General features: G+C 31.9%; 1 protein-coding gene across 1 annotated transcript; it reads left to right on the top strand.

Annotated features, from left to right (window-relative positions):
• The first annotated feature begins 16,265 nt into the window (after positions 1 to 16,265).
• On the top strand, positions 16,266 to 17,063 carry LOC107900169 (fasciclin-like arabinogalactan protein 14). The gene has a single exon (XM_016825866.1). It carries the CDS (start codon positions 16,266 to 16,268, stop codon positions 17,061 to 17,063), a length of 798 nt encoding a protein of 265 aa, XP_016681355.1.
• Positions 17,064 to 18,491: the final 1,428 nt, after the last annotated feature.

Genomic DNA, 18,491 nt, shown 5'->3' with positions numbered 1-18,491 from the left:
AAACATATGGTTTGAAACTAATTAATTATAACACATGAAATATGTTATAAATAGTTGCCCTACTCTATAATATATTTCATGTGTTCAAATTACAATCAATTAAACCTTTTGACCGTTAAAATTATCTGTCAATTGTTAAAGGGTAGGGCAACTATTTTTTTTACAACGTGGAAAAAATTGTATTTTATATTTAAAATTTTTTAAAAAATCATAAAAATTATAAAAAAAGTCATAAAAATAATAAAATTATTAATTTTAAAAATTATAAAACAATAAAGTACAAAAATATAAAATACAGAAAATTATAAAAATATATAAAATATAAAGAAATTGCATACAAATATTAAAAATTGTTAACATAATATTTTTTTAATAATTTTATATAAATTATGAAAAAGTGGTAAAAATTATGAAAAATGTTTAAAATATTTTTAAAATATATAGAAAAGTTCAAGAAATTTTAAAAAAAAATATAGAAAATTGAAAAAAAAATCATTACAAGTTATTCAAAAAATATATAAAATTAAAAAAATAAAAATGATATAAAATTACAATATAAATATAAATAAAATACAAAATAAAATGCAAATATGTTTACACTATTTTATATACACAACTTCAATTGTGACTTGCCTTCTCAACTTTACATCTAAAAACACTCTCTTGTCATCAACGATGGACAAAAGGATGCAAGGTTTAGGGAGGTTTGCGGTGGATGAGTACAACATATGGCTTCAGGGATCAAATAAATATTTTATAATTTTTAATAGGTGTTGTAGTGTTAACGATTCTTAGTGTGCAAATGGAAAAAGTTAGCTTTTTAAATATATTTATATACTGCTTAATATATTTTATAATTTTTAAATTATAAAAAATATTAAAATCATACTACATCCTTGAAGACAAACAAATTGCACATAAGTGCATCCATCCAAACACAACCAAAAAGCACCAAAATGCTAAGCCTGAAGGCATCATATACTACGTGTGGATGCAAGGCCCAAAGACAATTGAAAGTGCACTTAATAGGTTTAAATTCTGAAGGCATTAGAACTCCAAATGGAACTCCATACTTAATAGAAATCTATATTTCATCTCTATTGACATGTCAATCGTATCCTAACTATTTCACTAACTTTACTCGGCCCTTTAATATCACAAAAGGAAAAAAAACATATATCAATTAAATGGTTCACTAATCATAAGACATTTCACGTATTTGCATATCTCAGAATGATTTCATATCTCTTATCAGACGTTGGATTCTGTATAACACATATCACATTTTTTGTTCTAAGGGCACCCAATTATCAATAGGTAGTATAACTACATAAATCTTGCATATTTTCTCATTGACATGTTCAAATGCTTATTAGGTGACCAAGTCATCATGTCTTTCACTCTATTAAGCAACTTGATAACTTTTTGTTTATCAAGGGTTATGATAAACAATTTCCATAATTTATTCCTATCACCTTAGGCATATCCTTTCTAAAAAAATTATCATTTCATACTTAACCAATTTATCATTTCATAGCATATTAACACCATTTTCACATTAATGTCATATTTCATAACTTTCCTTAAATATCAAAATTTCATTGTTAACCTTTTCATGGCCATCAAAATTTTATAATATAATATTAGTTAATAAGACATATCATAACCAAACACTTTTATCACAACATACCAACTACTTGTGTCACGGGTCACGGTTCAAAACTCGTGACAAAGCACAAAGAGCATCCCATAGAGGTCTACATATTAAATGGGGCTCATTTGAATCACTCGAACTAGCCCGATTCGAAGAACAAGTGATGAAACCCATCTACTTGAAACCTTGGTGGCCTAGTGAGGCAATTATGGGAAATTAGGGTTACCTTGTTAAATAAGGGAAAGTAATCTTAAAAGATATGTAATCTGATAATATTTGATTTTGTAATCCGGGAGATTATGTAATCTAGGAGATTATGTAAACCCATTAATTGTAGATATACTTCGATCTCATCCGTTGATGTAATTCGATCTATACCGTCGGTTTTGGGGGAGCTCAACTATAAATAGAGAGCCTCCCCCTTAATTGTAATCACCTATTGTATCCGTTATTCTTTGAGCGAAAGAATAAATTGAGAGCATTTACTAAAACACCTTGTGTGCATTGCTTTTCCATGGGTATTATACTCTTTCGATCTTCTTTTGCCTTTGAGATTACTTCCTCTATATTTTGCTGCCTTACAGGAATTCTGCGAGAATCTCCCTTTACGAGAGTTAGGCCGACTTAGGTGCATTTGAAGCGAAGGAATCGCTTAAGGCCGTACGGTTTGCTTTCATGGATTTTCATCTCTAGTACAAATTTTCCTTTCATAAAAATTCTTTATCTCACCCATATTTTAACTCTCTCACTAGTTCATTGTATTTGATCCTAAAATAGTGCAATGTGTCTTATAAAAATTTTTGGGGTGTTACATCAAGGCATGATCACTCGTATTCTAACACACATAATTCTTTTAACCATTTATCATGCTAATTATAAAATATCATAACTATATTATTAAAGGGAAGCTACCGAATCAAAGGGTAATACCTCTTGGATGAACTTAAACCCAAAACTAAGCTTTCTAACACTTGAATCCTTTTTACTCAAGCTTGGTAGCTCAGTTTCCATCATTTCCTATTTTCTTAAAAATAAAAAATATAATGAAAATATTAATACTCAAGCTTACTAGAATAGCGGAAATGTACAAGTGTACACAATTGTAACAAGTAATAAAGTGACAAGTAAATGTCGAGTTATCGTACCTACAGGGACTGTGAAAAGAATTATTTATGAATGCTATTTAAAACACTTTGGTGAAGAAAAATATTTTGTTTGAAGAGGGTGATTAAAAACTAAGATTTTAAACTAAGTGAACTAAATAAATAAATCTCAAATGCATGATTTCAAAATATGATTTTAATCAAGATAACATTATTGTGTTAGATTAATTACATTTCTTAACTTAGAGTTATTAAACTCATGTTTATATTGTTACGAATAAGTTCGCGGCAACTCGGTAATTTGCTAACTTATGAACATACTCACCTACCAAAATTCATTTATCTCTTGACTATATCCCTATGTCAATTCAACCGATTAAACAAATCTTAATAGGTAAATATGTTATTGCACATACATACTTATTAAATCGAAATAATCTCTTGTACATATCCCTATGTCAATTCAAAAAATTAACTCGATTTAATAAGCACATAAAATATATGTAAGGTAACAAAGTATCCTTACCTTGAAACAATTTAATCACAATAATCTTGCAAGTTATGCAAGGCAAACGTATCGTCAGATACCGTTGCTAATCTAACCCTCAGCTATTTTAGATGATTAAACATGCACTGGTTAAGTACTGTGTCCATTAATTACAATTTCAATCCGTTTAAATAATTAATTCATTAGTTACCTAACAATTGTAATGCAAGAATAACTTAGTCATGATTTTACTTAATCAAGCATCTTACCGAGGCCTATAACAACATAAACACAATTTCAATAATTTTAACAAACGAAATGCAATCAACCTAACACGAATTAAATTCAAGCTAAATTGATTAAATTAACCATTCCAACAACATAAATATTCATAGATATGTTCAGCATAACAACATGAGAAATTAAAGAGATAGGGAACAAGAATCAAATCCGGTGTTTTTTCGTGGCTTGACTAGTTGCTCCATTCTTCCTTCTTCGTTGTCCTCGTCGAACAAGGCTGCTATGAACACTTAATTGTTGCTCAAAATAGCTTATGAATGCCCCTTTCCCAAGAGGAGAAATCGGCAAAGAGCAAAGGAATTTTAGAATGGAAAAGAAGAGAGAAAGTGGAGAGAAGAGAGGAAAGATGTGAATGCTTGAGGTGTGTTTTTCAAATGACCAGCCTAAGGGGGTTTTTATAGCTTAGGAGGGCTGCTAAAAATAGCTAAAATTATCAGCCAAAGAGCCCTCCCTTGGTCGGCCACACATGTGGCAAGGTTGATAGTTTCAACTTTGCTAATTTATGCTTGGGGCAAATCTATAAAGCCACCAATTGTGGAGGGGTTTGAATGCAACTTGAACAAGTATTCAAGGGCCTCTTTGCATGCTTAAATAATCAGCTAATAAGCTGATTTGGGTTAGCTCTTGGGATGGTTTTTGGGCTGGCCATTTCTTGGTCGGTTTAGTTCAACTAGACCACTTTTTCATAATTAATTAATAATAATTTATTAACCCAAATTAAATTGGATATAAATTAAAATTAATTATATTATGAATTAATACATATAATTTTGGACCGTCTTAGGCTGAAATTTAGTTTTCCTCGATACTTCAAATTGCTTCTCAATTTTATGCTTCTAGCAGTGTCTGCCGAGCCATTTTTCGCCCTTTCTGCAAATCTGTCGAAAATAACCAAAATTCATCAAAATTAATTATAAAATTAACTGAAATTCAACATATTTATATTTTAAGTGCACTTTAATTATTTTGTAAAAAAATTATTTTTTTGACAAGAATCTTATCGAAACTGTATGATTTTAAGTTAAAAAGGGTATGTAAAAATGTGTAAATTTCCGTGTTTCCACACCCCAAACTTAATTCATTGCTCGTCCCGAGTAATACACAAATTAAAAAGAATTAATAAGACATGTTAACCCTTACCAATTTGATTTTATTTGTGTATTTAGTCAAATTAATACATATCGTTCAAATTAATCTCAACAACTATTATGATAGCACAATTAGACTAAATGCTTCCTTAACAAGACATGTTAACCCTTACCAATTTGATTTTATTTCCTTATTCAAGATTAAGCTGCAATCATTAAGTTTAACTTATGCCTTCATATGTTGAACATAGCAATTTCTCTCCATTAATGTAGGTAGCATAGAAAACTTGAATCAATAGGTCTTTAAAAAGGTTGTAACATAGCTAGGCTAGAGGTAGGTAAAAGGTAGATAAATTTAGGCTTTTAAACCCGAGACTCAGCTTTAATTGGACCTTTGAAATAATTTCCCTCAATACACCAACTTACTTTGCTTTCAGATGCTCCTTTGTACATCTATTTTCTTTCAAGTACATATGCTCTTTTTTTTGAGCATTTTACTGTATGTACTACAAGTTTTAGAGCATTTGATACTTCTTTCAACTCCCCCAAACTAATTTTCAAAGAATATTCTGAATAGTACTAAGTCTAGTGTTTGGGACAATTTAAAGATAATTAAGAGAGAAGTGATGGCTAAATATTGCAAGGGTTCAAATAAAATTAGGCTATATAGTCTCTAAGTTGGGTTTTAAAGGATAAAATTTTATCAAGGTTGGCTTGAAAGGCTCAAATGGTCCAAACAAGAGTTGCCCAAATCATTTTTAACATTCCATGCTTCCTAGGATTTTGCCTCAAGAAACTACTAAGTCAATTCTAGAGACTTAAACTTTCATGCATGCCTACCTTTCTTAAGGAACTAAAATTTTTATGGTACGATTTGCATGCTTTATTAAAAATACATTTATATCATTATTCAGCTAACATAACAATTTATTGAAATAATAGAACTTTATTTATACTGAAGTTTAGCATAATTAAAAGAACTATTTATTCAGAGTGGAAATAATTTCAATTTTTCGGTCCCCCTACTTAGAATGAACAATGTCCTCATTGTTTAAAGTAAATAAATACTATACACTAGGTAGGATTCTAGAAAAGAGGAGATGAGTCAATTTGACTGCTTAAGTACCAAGCTCTTTCTAAATCCAATCCTAGACATGTATATATCTATTGCCACACTTTATACTTCGCGACTTGTTCAATTTTATTAATGATTTTCATCTCTTGTTTTATTATGCAAAAATTCCTAATTAACTTTATCCTAAAATAACCTAAGAACATAAATAAAATAAAGTCGAGATCCCCTTTTATTTATTTGCAGGTCCTTCCGAATTCGACTTATCTTTTTCTCCATCATTATTGTCTTTGCATGGGTCGCTTCACTCCTTTTTCGATAATGGGCTCCATGGTTCAAATATGTAATCTGGAAACTCAGTCACAAAAATAAATGGGTCATTGTAAATTTTTGTAAGAGCACTTCTCATCGAGTCATCCTTTATTTTTGAGTATTTTCAGTAAGCTTGTTGCTACCACTGCATATGTTACATTATGTCCATTTTTGACAGCTCATCTCGAAGATTTGGAAGAGGCGGTTGAGCTCTGAACGTTGAAGTCTCGATATCAGGTTCAGCTTCTAGTTCCATTGGTTCCACCTTATCAGGGACTTCAGCCGATTGCACTGGCTCGATCTCTGTGGGATCTTCTTCTTCTTCTTTTTTAGGATCTTCACTTTCTTTAACTCGTTGCTGTAGAACAGAGTCTCCAGCTATTGGATAGAGGTTCCAATCTGTGATTGTGCCCTGGCTATAGCCTGTCTTCTTTACGTTTGCAAGAATTTTAGCTTTCAAGCACAGAATTGTTATCGTAAAGGGAAAGTAAGCTGGGCTAGAATGTAAATGTCTAATGGCACAATTTCGCATTTCCATCAGGATGATTTTTCCCACATCAATGGTCTTCCCAGTTAAAATTGAGTATAATAAAACCATTCACTCTAATGAGATTGTAGTCCCATGTGAGCTAGGCATAGGCTGAATCGGATGAAGTAGAACCATACCTTTGTGAGTGGTGCCAAATATTTTCTTCGACAAGTGTGGATTCCTTGCTTTGACATAGTCCACTTAGAACCTGGAACTGTAAGTTCCTCAAGAATTTCTTGCAAATTTTCAGACTCTATATTGTTCATCAAAGAGGAATATTCGTCATTTTTGAAATCAGGCAATTCAAAGAACTCATTAATAGTGTTTGAAGTTATTGGTACCTTAATTCTGCGAACTGGAACTTTCGTCAACTCGTTAGAGGTTAAATTTGCATAGAATTTGCGTACTAACTCCTCATCCACACTAGGTCTCTTCTTACAAAACTATTGGAACGCCGACACCCCTACGGCGCAACGAAAAAATAAAACATTCAACGATCTTAACCATGGATCCATGTTTGAGGAATGAATCGAGGTGAAATAAAGGTTTCAAAATTACCGAATCTTTATTCTGAGTATACAGCAACGCCTCGGCAACGAGTAATCTGATCTACTATCGAACCAAGCCGCAATCTATCGTGACTCCGGCCTCTATGTAATCCACCCAGTTGACAATGAACAGAAGGAATCCCCAAAACTGTTTTGGAAAAAGACTTTGCTTTGACGGCTGCTAGACCCCAAGAAAAGAAAAAAAATGGGATTTTTATATCTATTTTTTAGGGTTTCTAGAAATTAAGTAAATATTACAATATTTTAAACCGAAAATTATAATTACATTAATTATAATAATGATTTCGGTAAACTATATATTTATTTGAATTTATATACTAACCAAATTCATGTTCTCATTATGCGTATAACAACCTTGTACATAATATGTTCGATATTTGATTACCCAATTAAATTAATTCTATAATTAATTTAATTCAAGCGACGACCAAACACAATACCAACTATGTTTTATTTCGTTCATTTCAACTATAGGGTGTGACCCTGTAGGTTCTTGTAACGTTAGCAGTAATACTAGAATGATTCCAATGTTACAAAGAATGAGTGGCACCTAGCAATGCATCATTGCTACCTAAGTCACAAGAAATCATGATTCGACATAACCTTTTTATGATTAACCTTTCATGCAATAATCCTTAAGTCCTTTATCTCTGGATTGGACACAAGTCATGAAATAGTCACACTTGCATAGTCCATTCCATGTTCTTTGATATCTTAAGTAGACTATGATATACAAATAAGTATGACATCTCATATCAGCTTATTTGAGCATGGCCATGCATTTCTAGTCTCACTCAATCAAGTGGCCTAAGATATTACTCCCATTATGTAGGAGGGACTTATCCTATATCGATCAACCATATCCCTCTACATAGATCGTGGTATATCCAACATCAGCCTTTATAGAACAACCAGTTATGGTGTACGTTTGACTATATCAAAATATACAACTCACGATGTTGGGATTATGATGATCTCAGGTCTGAGGATCATATAAATATTAATCACTATGAGTAATGTTGTGACAATTACATAATAATCCAAGAAACATACTCATAACGGGTCAGTCCAATATGTTGTTCTCTAACACACATATTCATGCATTTATTTTGACATTCCATATCAATAACAACTCTTTATCATCAATCAACTACATGTTAGTCTTAATGCATTATTGTTGTCCTATGCAACAATAATACTTGACTAAGGACCTTTTAAGAATAATCATATTATTCTCAGGACATTATTATAAAATAATTTATTTATACACACAGAAAAGAAACTGAAATAATAATGGTAACGCCTTATATTAATAAACATGATAAATCAAGTATGTTATTACAACCATCTCACGATTGATCTTTGGACATACTCTAACAAAAACAACTCTCAATTGAGAGTTTCAGGTAACCTGACAAATACGCACCGTAAAACCAATATAGTTGCTTTCTTTCAATGTGAAACCTTTCTCTGGATGCATCTGTTGATTCTTGAAGATACTCTCGTATCTTGCGAGGCATGATTAACCTAATAATAAGATGGTAACAATTATTTTATAAAAAATTTAATTAATATAAAATATTAATAATTCAATAAATTGAAAAATTAGATAATTAAATTAAAATTTAGGAGCAACCAAATTTTTAATATTTACAAAAAGAGCAACCAAAATTTTTTTAAAATAATTCAATTAAGTTCAAAGACTTAATGAAAATTCAAAATTGAGTTGCAACAATAAACTTGGATCAAAATTGACCCTTTTATTTGAAAAACTAAAAATTTATTTTGTCATTTAGGGAATAATTTCTTGGGAAATTATGTTAAAATCAATTCCCAAGAAAGATTAGAGAGGTCACAAGCGGTCCCGCTTAAGTTCCAATCTCCTAGACAAAATTTATTTAAACATACTAATCTCGAAAATATACCCTAAATCATTTATTCAAACAGAAGAATAAGAAAAATTAAATATCTAATAAAATGAACGAGATTTGGTTCTGTTCAATTTTATCTCCCTAGTAATGTTTCAAGCGTTGAACATTAACTCGAAAATTACCTTCCTTACCTTGAAGTTCAACAACTTCTTATGGATGGACTTGATGAATCATAAATGGACCGGACCAATGTGATTTTAACTTACCTGGAAAGAACCTTAATCTAGAATTGAATAACAAGACTTGCTGACCTACTTTAAATTCTTGAACTCGAATGTGCTTGTCATGCCATTTCTTAAGTCTTTCCTTAAGTAATTTGGCATTCTCGTATGAAGACATTCGAAATTCTTCTAACTCGTTAAGTTGAAGCATTCGTTTCTCTTTGGCATTTTTAAGATCCAAGTTGAGTTTTTGGAGAGCTCAGCAAGCTTTGTGTTCTAACTCCAAGGGTAGATCGCTGGTTTTCCCAAAGACTAACCTATAGGGTGACATCCCTAAAGGTGTCTTGTATGCTGTCCTGTAAGCCCATAAAGCATCATCCAGTCTTTTGGATCAATCTCATCGGTTCGGGCAAACTAACTTCTCAAGTATGCCTTTGATCTCCTCGTTTGCCATTTCAGCTTGCCCATTCGTCTGCGGATGGTAAGCTGTAGCGACCTTGTGTTTCACTCCATGTTTATCTAATAACCATTTCAACCACTTGTTCACAAAATGAGATCCTTCATCACTAATGATGGCTCTTGGGTTTCCAAAACTTGTGAACACATGTTTCTGCAAAAACTTTATTACAACCTTAGCATCATTTGTCGGATATGCCTCTGCCTCAACCCAGTTAGACATATAGCATACTGCTACTAATATGTACTTGTGACCAAAAACTGGAGGGAAAGGACCGAGAAAGTTAATACCCCAAACATCGAATAATTCTACCTCAATGATGTTTGTTCGAGGTATCTCATTTCTGTTGGTGGCATTTCTGACCCTTTGACATCGATCACAACTCTTTACGTAAGCATATGCATTTTTGAATAGTGTTGACCAAAAGAATCTGGCTTGCAATACCTTGGCTGTAGTACGTGTACCTCCGAAGTGTCCCCCACTCGAAGCTGAATGACAATGGTATAGATGCATGCGTCTTTTATTAAAACCTTGAAAAATATTTTTTTCATTGCTACGATCATTCTCACAATCATCAACCATGTCGCATTGGGATCCCATGATTAACTAGAAAGAACATGGATTACATCCAATCAGTTTGTGAATCTTTATTCTTAAGACTCCACACGAACTAACGACTGTTTAGCATTTGCCCATCACCTCTAGCTTAAATATTGTTTATTGGGAAACTATTTAATACGAGAAGGTTTTAAGTGTGTAACAATTGACTCAACACCCATAATGAAAATGCTCTAATTTGTGAGTTATCTTGGGATAATCTCTCTAAAAGTCATGTATGACTAGTTGTCCTTAAAAGAAAATCCCATTTAGTGAACCCATATGACAAAGTTTACCTTGGGGTGAGACCAGGGTAGGAACCGGCTCAAAACTTTATAATGCTATCATTTAGGGAGCATCAATGGAGGCACTAGGTCTTGTTCAAGGACCTTCTCCCACTCAATATTTTAAAAACATGCAAGGTTTTTTATCCCAAATTTCAAGAATGATTATACAATAGTCCTAGTGGCATTCTTACCTAATCTAAATGACATGCTTCCAATATATGCATGGCATGCAATGGAAATTTTATAATATCCATTCATAAAAATCAATCAATCATAAAAAAAAAAACAATTTTGATTCTCCACAATATTTCTTTTAAAGGAAAAACCAAAAAAGTGAATGCGAACCGTGCACCAGGTAGGATCCCAGGAGAGGGAGGTGAGTCAAATTTGACCACTTAAAAACCGAGCCTTTCCTAGCCAGAGCCAATCCTAGACATGTACCTTCTCATTACCATACTTCTTACAATTATCGAATAACCTAAAGAAGTGAATAAAACAATACAACACATGTATTTTCTCATTACCACATTTCTTATTTTTTAATCGATCAACTGTGGATCATCTCACATATATATCACAATTATAACATTACATAATATAAATACCATAAACAATTATAAAACATATATGTAAAGAGATATGTAATTAAAATAAAATTGCTAGCTAAGACATAATTTTTTTCCACAAGGTATTACTTGGGTTTTCAAACGCCATCGCATATTTTCCTCGTCATTGACTCCTTTTGAAAAAATTACATTTAAGTCCTATGTCTGTTTTCAGCTCACAAGAATTCTATGAATTTTTTAAAAAATATAGCCTTACGTGGAGATGATAGTCCACGATCTATTTCCTAATAACCACAACCTCGCCAATAAAAAAAATTATATAACAAATATATAATATCACATCCATTCCCATATATAACTCAAAACATGCATAAAATTTAAAGAATGTCATTTTGTATGGAATCAAATCATTCAAGAAGAAGAGAAATTTATTTTGGTTATCTATTTATACTTATAGATAGAACACAACCAGACTTTAATACCAATTATTGGAAAAAATGGGTTTGGAAAATGCAGCGAATAATAAATTTAGGAAAAACAGAGTTTAATTTTTTTTCAAAATAAGATCTTGGTTGTGATATCTAAAATAATAAACACTTAATCAAAATTGTACATTTTTCATTCATCTAGGATGAGCACTTCGACCGAGTAGTCTTCTCCACTATCCTCAAGCTCACGTATATCGAGTGTGGCCTCATTTCGAGTCAGAAAATTTTTCACAAAAATTACCAATGAGATAATTTCGCAATTTCTCTAAACTTTTGGGTCAAGTTGTAAATCAAAAAATTATCTCTAGAAATTTTTTAGAACGATCTCTTTAGAGAATTTTCTCTCTACAACTTTCTCTTGAATTCAAGTGTGTGGAATAATGACCAAAACTCTCTTTATATAGGGAGAGTTTAGAGAGTTCAACTATGATTAAACTTAATCACTTTAATATTAAATTAATATAATATTTATTAAGATAAATATTAGATTAAATTTAATATTAAATCTTATTAAAATAATAGAATGTTTATCTTCAAGATAAATATTAAATTAAATTTAATATTAAGATAATCACTTTAATATTAAAGTAATAAAATACTTTTAAGATAAGTATTAAATTAAATTAAATATTTAAATATTAAAATAATATTATTTTTGGAATAGTTAATATGATATCAGGTTCTATAGTAAAGTCTAAGTAGGAGTGTAACTCTTCCACTAATTAACCACCAAAGGCCAACCATCCCAGCCACCGGGACGTTGCCGTCACAACTGCCAGCACCGCCATGTCCGGTGATGCAGGTGCGGCACCCTTACGGCACCTCGAGCTAGTTCGACTATTATTAATTCGGTCTAGGTCAGTGACGACTCGACCGATCCGGTCTATCCACCAGTTGGACCGTTAGTCGGGCATCACATACTGGGCCTGATTCAACCAGTTTTGGGTCTTGGTCTTGGTTTTAGGCTCCCGGGCCCAATCTATGATGTCAGGTTCGATTTTCAAGTACAATTACCCATTGGGCCAATTGTCAAACTTGAAAATTAATTTTCAAAAATATTATTTTAATTTTAATTAATTTGATTAATTTATTTTTACTTGATCAAAATTAATTTTTTCAAAAAGTTACTTAGATTTTCCAAATTAAATTTTCAAGAAAATTCTTTAATTAAATTCTCTAGTTGAAAAATTATCACACCACATAATTTAATTCCGCATCGAATATATTGAATCAATTGAATTATTTCCAAAATCGTAGAATTTACTTCTGGTTCAAATGCAGTCCGATCGAGTTTTTGTTGAGCTAGCGGAGGGACCAATCGAACATATATAATTAGACTCTAGTAATTGCAATTATGTCCTTAAGTATCATTCCGATAATTTTCAATTACTTAATCATGGAGTTAGTCCACAAGAAGTACCATGATTGAAAAATCTTTATTGTATACTCTTTACGAAAGCAATTCATCCAACTACTTTTTCCAATGACCTCGTCATGTGTGTGTTACCCTCATATGATATCATTGATTCGTTTGAGTTAAATCCGTTCACTCAATACAAGCCCATTTTATCGCATTGTCATAATTGTGTCTTCTTAATGATTAATATGATCGCTGTCAACAAATGACTGCATAAATTGCTCATTCGAGAACCAGCAACCTGTGGCCACGTTCCATATTTATCAATCCACACAATGTCAATGAGAGAATATCATTAACTGTTTAATTGAGCTATGAATTCCACTGTTCCTAGTAAAGCCATGCCATACACAATTCATGTACCCAACATACCGGCTATGGGCTCGATCATCTTTAGAGTATAAGCCTCCATTTATATCAAAACACATGAGTTGCATATGCATTGTCAGTGATTAACTTAGGATTTAGGTAAATCACGCCATGAACGTCACAAGTGAATTAATTCACAGACAGATTTAGAATTAATTCATCTTGGGTCAAGTCCAATATATCATTTTACCAATGAATACATCTATGCCTCTACCTGTGGAGTCAACTGCTCCGATAGCTAAGACTAGCCATCTCCCTAATTGGAATTGTAGACGACATAATAATCTTTCTCAGTATTTAAATCAAATGCTCACTTTGATTCTTTTACGGGATTACGAACTCATTTAGATTATCTACTGAAGTAAGTTGTCTTTCTTGCAATGTAAATGTTCTTACAATGTCACTTATCTTTAGTTTGAACTTAGACAATCAATGAGCTAATATTTACTTGTCGTAATTTTGCTATGCATGCAAAATATAAAAGACAGAAATACAAAAGACATAATAGTGAAATGTGAAATTAACTTTATGCATGTATTTATTCATTGTTCAAATAAATAGAAAATAGTACATGTTTACTATAATATGAAAACATTTCCCAACAACTTAGAATTGGACGGATACACAGATTGTGCAAGCAACACACCAATCTGGCACCTAAATGCATATTGACACAGAAAGTGCATCATCAGGTAAACTAAAGTAGGGGGAACTTACAAAAAAGTGCATAATACTGCACAAAGCACATCTTGACACATGGAGTGTGCACTGGTGAACGAAGCGCATCTTGGCACACGTAGTGCATTCTGGCGCACGAAGTGCATTCTGGTGCACGAAGTGCATCCTAGCACAGGAAGTGCATCCTAACACACAAATTGCATAAACCTGCACACAATTTAGTCCTATGGCATGCCAACTATATTCGACTCAATCCAAACATTTAATAGGGTAAATAATGATCCAATTTTCATCATATAGTCCAATTCATATATAATTTCACATTCAATTTCAAATTCTCATTTCAATTTATCATCAATTCACAGTTATCTCATATCATATAACATGTTTCATTCCATTTTCATATCACATATCATGTATCAATTAGAACATGCTACTTTCTATTTTGCTCAATTTAGTCCAATTCTCGGTATTCAATATCATTCATAATGAATCAATTCATACGATAATTATATACTCATATCAGTACTCAATCATGCAATTAACATGAATATGCAAACAAATAAACTGATATTGAATCATAAAAGTACAAACCGAAATCGCAATTACTCGTCAGTGACTCTCGCCTTTCCTTTCCCTCTCGACTGCTTGGCGTCGTCTTTAGCTCTGCTTGATAAATCAATAGATAAAAAATATCATATTTCATCCAATTCACATCCAAATACAAAGCCAAACATATTTTTTTTATTTTATTCAATTTAGTCATTATACTCGAGATAGACATATTTTTTGATATCTAGCTTCGGATCAAAATTTGATTTCATATTCTTTCATTAGCGACCTTGTACTTCCTATTCATGGCACAATCTCATTACAATTTTTCAAATTTTCAATTTAGTTCCTAATTTTACAAAGTTAACTAACAAACTTTATTAGCTTTACAATCTAACCCTTTTCATTATCTAAGCTTAATATCTATCAATTTCAAGCCTAATTCATCAATTTCTCAACAATGAAAAAATGCTAAAAACTTAAAATTGAACAAATTGATACATGAAAATCGAGCTCCCAAGATCAAGCTCCCAAGATTGAATTTCCATAAAAATCAAAGAAAAATGGCCTAAGGAGTTATTTGAATTGGTGGTCGAATGTTTAAAGCTTCAAAAATGGTGGATTTTCCTTGTTTCCTCAAGTGGACGATGGAGAAGATGATGAATTATCATCTTTTCTCCACTTACTTTGGTATTTATACCATGGTTAAATATTAATTAACCTTAATTAATTAATATTAATTAAGTTATTATTATAATTAATCCATCATTAATTAATTTAAGTGAAATCAACATTATCATCCACTAATTATAAGAAAACAATGGTTTAATATCCATTTTAGTCCTTTAGATAATTGCTTTTTAGGTTTTCGAGTATTTTCTTAATTAAAACTTAATAGCGATTAGGCTTTTACAATTATAAATATCACTTAATTAATATTAAATTTATTTATGTTAATTATTTATTATTTTCAATAATGTTACTTTGCCTTAATTACATAAAGTAAAACTATATTATATGTTGAATATGTTAAAAATGCTTTAATTATTATTTAAAAAATTTCTATTATAATATTTGAATTGATAAGTTAATATATTTTAATTATATTTAATAATTTAAATAAGAAATATTATTTTAGGCTAATTATTACTTTAAAAAATTAATTAAATATTAAATACGTACAATCACGTGTAATGCATGTGAGGTTAAAAACTAATATTTATTAAATTAAAAAACACTATAATATCCATATCATTTAATAGTTGTTTGACCATTATGATGTACAACTTTATTGGAGAGAAAGGAGAGCAAGATGTTGTGGATTTTACAGTTAGAAGGGTGGTTATGCTTTGAAGAAGTTTAAGGCTTCATGGATTGGAAGCATGATTTGGTAATCGTGTTAGAATTTACCATATTTAGAGAGTCAAGTTTCTAAGCTAGTGTGAAAACAGGCATTCGGAAGGAACCCACATGTTTACTGTATCTTCTCTTTGTTTCTCTAACCAAAACAGAAATCCTACTTATTTGGTCGAAACCTACAAATATAGGGTCCAATTGTATCCACAAGTTTTCATATAAATCCTTCGCTATGTCCTTCTCCCAAGTACTAACAGTTTTATCTTTTTTAAATTTGCATAAAATGTTTCCAATGTCTTCTCAAGCTGTCGCATTTCTCTCTAGCATTTTCTTTGTCTTATCAGCATTAGCTGCTGATGCTTTTAACATCAACAAGATGCTCAGCGCCTACCCGGATTTCACAAACTTCAACAACTTGTTGATTCAAACGGGTATTGCTGGTGAAATCAACAAGAAGCATAGAGTCACTGTTCTTGTTGTTGCCAATTCTAATATGGCTGCAGTCAATGGAGTATCCAAAGATGCAATGAAGGAGGTCTTGGGCGTGCATGTGATACTCGATTATTATGATGAAGCCAAGCTAAAACAACTGCAAACAAAACAAGCAACCATTCTCACAACACTTTACCAAGAAAGCGGTAGAGCCAAAAATCAGCAAGGTTTCTTGAATATGACCAACACGGGCAATACACCAGTGGTTTTTGCATCTGCTGCTCCAGGTTCTAAACTTGATTGTACATTAGTTAAACAAATTACAGCGCAACCTCCTAAGGTTTCAGTACTCCAAGTCAGTAATATTATAAATATAGCCTCAATTTCAAATTCTGCATCTTACCTCCCTGATGCTTCCGCTCCAAAATTGAGGAAGGCACTGGCACCAGCTCCTAGTCGTGCTGAGGCTCCAGCTGTATCACAGATTAGCCCTACCAAGCCACCATCTTCTAATGCTAATGCTAATGCTAATGCTAATGCTAATGCTCCTGCTCCTGCCAGTACAAGTTCTGTTGTATCCCTTCCTTCTAGGGATTATCTGGCTTCCAGCATCCTTATGATTTTCAGTTGGGCTTGGTTACTGCTTCCAATGGTTTGAGTACAACAAGACGGGACAGTTTGGATTCTTTCAATATTTGAATTTTTGGTTTGTAAACCACCCTGCTATGGTGAGATGTTCAAATTATTCAAAATTCTTATAAATTCAGGCTTTTGTTTCTAATTTATTTTTTGATGCAAACTGAAGAAATGAATCCCTGAATACCATCAGCATTCCTCTCAACAAATTAATCTAAATTCAGATAAAAGTAATTAATTGAAACCTTCACTTTAGCCATATATTTGGTGATGGTGATTGGTCATTGACTTTGATGCTCTCAGATTTCTGTAACACGAAAGTAAGTTAAGGACATTTGAGTTTATGCTTCGAGATCTTTCCCATGCTTAAAGTCAGTGACGGAACTTTATAATGAAGAAGGTAAGGAAATAAATTTTGTAGAGAAACAGGAGATCAATGAAAAGAGATGATCGGCTGTGAGGGAATACCTATGGTTTTATTGTTGATCTCCTTTTTAGCTTGAGGGTAATCCTTGGTCTGACAAACTTGACTACTTAGTACTTAGTGTACGGTGCCATGCTTTTGACAACTATTGTATTGGCATAATAAATAATATTTTGGTCTAACAATTGTCCTCGTTGGGTCTAGAACCGATTATAAAGTGATAAGGAAAAGGCTAAGACAAGAAAAATCTACCATTAAATAAGTAGACGAAGATGCAAAGAGTGTTTAGAGATTTATTTGCATCCTTTGTAAAACTTATGCTATTTGCATCCTTTGTAAAAATTATGCTAAAAAATTTATGTGCGAGAAAGATCGTACCCTTCGAAAGATTTCTTGCTTAACCTATGGTTAGAGTGTTTTAGTTTTTGAAGGTAAATTGTTAGGTGTAGTAGTAACCTTTAAAACTCGCGTCAATGTCTTTATAGGATGTGATAATTTAGTTTTGTAAGCATCTTGTAGATGAATGATCGATTAGAGATAGTTTATTTGATATGATTTCATTTTTATAGGAATTTGGCTCTTCAATTATATGACAACAAATATGTGGAAGTCAAATTGTTTTTCTTGGTTGCATGCTTGAGGAATGTGACTAAGGCACTAGTTATTACCTAAGGTCTCTTCTATGTTCGTGAGAATGTTTTGCAATATCCTTCGAATTTTTTTCTTTCATGCACAACATTTAGGAATGAGGTTCCCTTTAAATATTTCAATTGATCAGTGACTTTTGTTGTTAATATGAAAATTTATATGTTTAATTCTAAGGGTTAGTGGTTGTAGAGTAGACTAAGTAAAGCATTTTATGTGGATTGCATTTCATTTGTTTTAAAGGTTCAAAGGAGATGTAGTATTTGATTCTTGTGTGGGGTAGATGGTGTATTGTTGAGTACCTATGCCAAAGGTCCTAAGGAGGTGTCATGCTTGAGGCGAGAAAGTTGTGGAGTGAAAAAGATGTACTTGCGAGTCTTA

This window comes from Gossypium hirsutum, chromosome D06 (assembly GCF_007990345.1).
Source record: "Gossypium hirsutum isolate 1008001.06 chromosome D06, Gossypium_hirsutum_v2.1, whole genome shotgun sequence".
Classification (NCBI taxonomy): Eukaryota; Viridiplantae; Streptophyta; class Magnoliopsida; order Malvales; family Malvaceae; genus Gossypium; species Gossypium hirsutum.
The sequence above is the reverse complement of the archived record's forward strand: the minus strand, read 5'-3'. Positions and strand labels throughout refer to the sequence as shown.

Bases quoted from the DNA above. Each gene is read 5' to 3' on its own strand.
- LOC107900169 (XM_016825866.1), top strand. From the start codon at position 16,266: ATGTCTTCTCAAGCTGTCGCATTTCTCTCTAGCATTTTCTTTGTCTTA.